Source organism: Beta vulgaris, chromosome 2 (genome assembly GCF_026745355.1).
Source record: "Beta vulgaris subsp. vulgaris cultivar EL10 chromosome 2, EL10.2, whole genome shotgun sequence".
In the NCBI taxonomy this organism is placed as follows: Eukaryota; Viridiplantae; Streptophyta; class Magnoliopsida; order Caryophyllales; family Amaranthaceae; genus Beta; species Beta vulgaris.
In genome coordinates, this window is record NC_079203.1 from 5,074,852 (window position 1) to 5,077,351 (window position 2,500).

The following is a 2,500-nucleotide window of genomic DNA, read 5'->3' on the forward strand; positions in this document are numbered from 1 at the left end:
AGTTCTTAAGATTCGGGAAGAAGGTGGATATTTTGTGAAAAACTTCTATGAAGGACACACCCACCCTCTTTACACACCCAGTTGTAGAAAATTTCAGAAGCAAGGTAGAAAAATGACAATTTTGCACAAGAAGTTCGTAGTTGACAATTCAAAGTTGAATATTGGGCCAACAAAAAGTTTTAGAATCTTAAAAGAGAATGTTGGTGGATATGACAATATCGGAGCTTCAAAGCAAGATTTCAAGAATTTCTCAAGAGATCTAAAAGCATATATTGATGGCTCTGATGCTCAAATGTTTGTGGACAATTTTAAAATGAAAAAATTGCTTTGGGGTGCCTTCTTTTATGACTTTGAGGTAGATGATGAGCAATGTCTTACTAAGGCTTTTTGGGCGGACCCCATTTGTAGGAAAAACTATGCTTTGTTTGGGGATATGGTCTCCTTTGATACCACTTATGAGACTAACCGGTACCATATGGTCTTTGGGCCTTTTACGGGTGTCGATCACCATAAAAGATGTATCACATTTGGTGCCGGTTTCACTGCCAAGGAAGACATAAGCTCCTTTGAGTGGTTGTTTACCACTTTCTTGAAGGCAATGGGAAATAATGAACCCACTTGTTTGATAACGGACCAAGATCCGGCGATGAAAGTTGCAGTGAGGAAGGTGTTTAAAAAAACAGAGCATCGGTTTTGCATGTGGATATAATGGAGAAGGTGTCGCTCAAAATGGACCGAGATCTTCTTAAAGAAACTGACTTTCATGAGAAGTTACGTTTATGTGTGTGGGACCTAGGATTGGAGCCTTTAGAATTTGAAGAAAAATGGAATAAACTGATTGGTGAGTTTAAGTTGGAAACACATGAGTGGCTAACTGAGTTGTATAAGATAAGAAAGCTATGGATCCCTGCTTATTTTAGAGATTTATTCTTGGGTGGGATCATGAAGACAACTTCAAGGTCGGAAAGTGAAAATCATTTCTTTACCTCCTTCACTAATCCCCATGTTACTCTTGTAGAGTTCTACATGCGCTTCGAAACTGCAATGGATTCACAAAGACACTCACAAGCTGAATTTGACAATGACTCCAAGAATAAATTTCCAGAATGCAAGACACCATTACTCATTGAGAAGCATGCTTCAGAGGTGTTTACTTGCTCTATATTTTATCAGGTTCAAGAGGAGGTGTATAATGCTTGTTTTTCTTGTGGGATTGAAGAGTTCAGAAGAGAAAATGACTTGGAAATTGCCAAGTAAATGAGGTGAATCGTAAAAGAACTTTTGAGGTGGTGTTTAATAACACCAATTATGAAACGAATTGTTCATGCAAGATGTTTCAGAGACATGGCTTACCTTGTAGGCATATGGTTTGGGTATGGAAGGCAAAGAAATAACCATGATTCCCGATAAATATGTTCTTAACAGATGGACTACAATGGCAACAAAAAAGCCAATCTTTGACTTGGAAGGAAATATTTTAGACCAATGCACTAGATTGGTGGACAAGAAGAAAACTTTGAATGAGTTATGGTCTGAGATCTATAGTTGTGTAAGTGTGGCTGAGCAAAATGAAGAAGATCTCACTGAACTTGTTAAAAACCTTCGCGATTTGAGATTGGAGATGGAGGCCAAAAAGAGTGCAAACAACACTCGTAGCAAAACACAAGACATAGAGCTCCTAATTGGATCAGTGGCGCCTAGTGAAATAACCATCAAACCTCCAAAGATATCAAGTAACAAGGGTAGTGGCACTAGAAGTGGAAAAAGGATAAAGGGAGAGAGAGAGAAGGCCATTGAGCAACATCAAAAGAAAAAGAGGCTATGTAGCGCTTGCGGAGAGCTTGGATACCATGACCTTCGGAATTGCCCGTCAAAGATATCTTCATGATCTAAGGTAACTAGAAACTCATTTCTATTATGATTTTATCGATGTCTATTATGTTTATCGGTCCTTAGATAGAGTGGAGTGTAATAAAAAAACTGGTATACTGATGGATGGATTGAATGTACATTAGAGATGGCTTCAATGTACATCACTAATATCTTCAATGTACATCACTATGCAATGTGAGTCACTGATTTGTTTCTAAACTTAGATCATTTTTTGGTTAATATCTTATATTGCTTAATCTCTTTTTGTTCCTATCTCTAACACTAACAAGAGTTGCTGTCTTTTATTAACCAAAGGCTTCCTCATTTTCAGAACATTTCTGTTCCTGAATCTTTAACCCTTTTAAAAGCCGAAATGACAAAAAGCCGAGGTTTCCTATTCTCGAAACTTTTTCCGTTTCCAGAATCCCAACCCTGCCTTTAAGGATAATTTTGTTATTTCTCGTTATGTGTCTGATACTTCATTCTTCTCCTAACGTAATGTATGTAGTATATTGTATTAGAACTGTAGCTACATTATGTACACTTGTCCAGTCTTATTTATATAGTCCTAGTTCATTTTTGGCATGTTTTGAGTATGATATGAAATTCTGAATATCTGATGTATCTT

At 37.2% G+C, this 2,500-nt stretch overlaps 1 protein-coding gene across 1 annotated transcript; it reads left to right on the forward strand.

The window, feature by feature from the left end:
- Positions 1-1,435: 1,435 nt before the first annotated feature.
- LOC104885322 (uncharacterized) lies at positions 1,436-1,888 on the forward strand. The gene has a single exon (XM_057392856.1). It carries the CDS (start codon positions 1,436-1,438, stop codon positions 1,886-1,888), a length of 453 nt encoding a protein of 150 aa, XP_057248839.1.
- Positions 1,889-2,500: the final 612 nt, after the last annotated feature.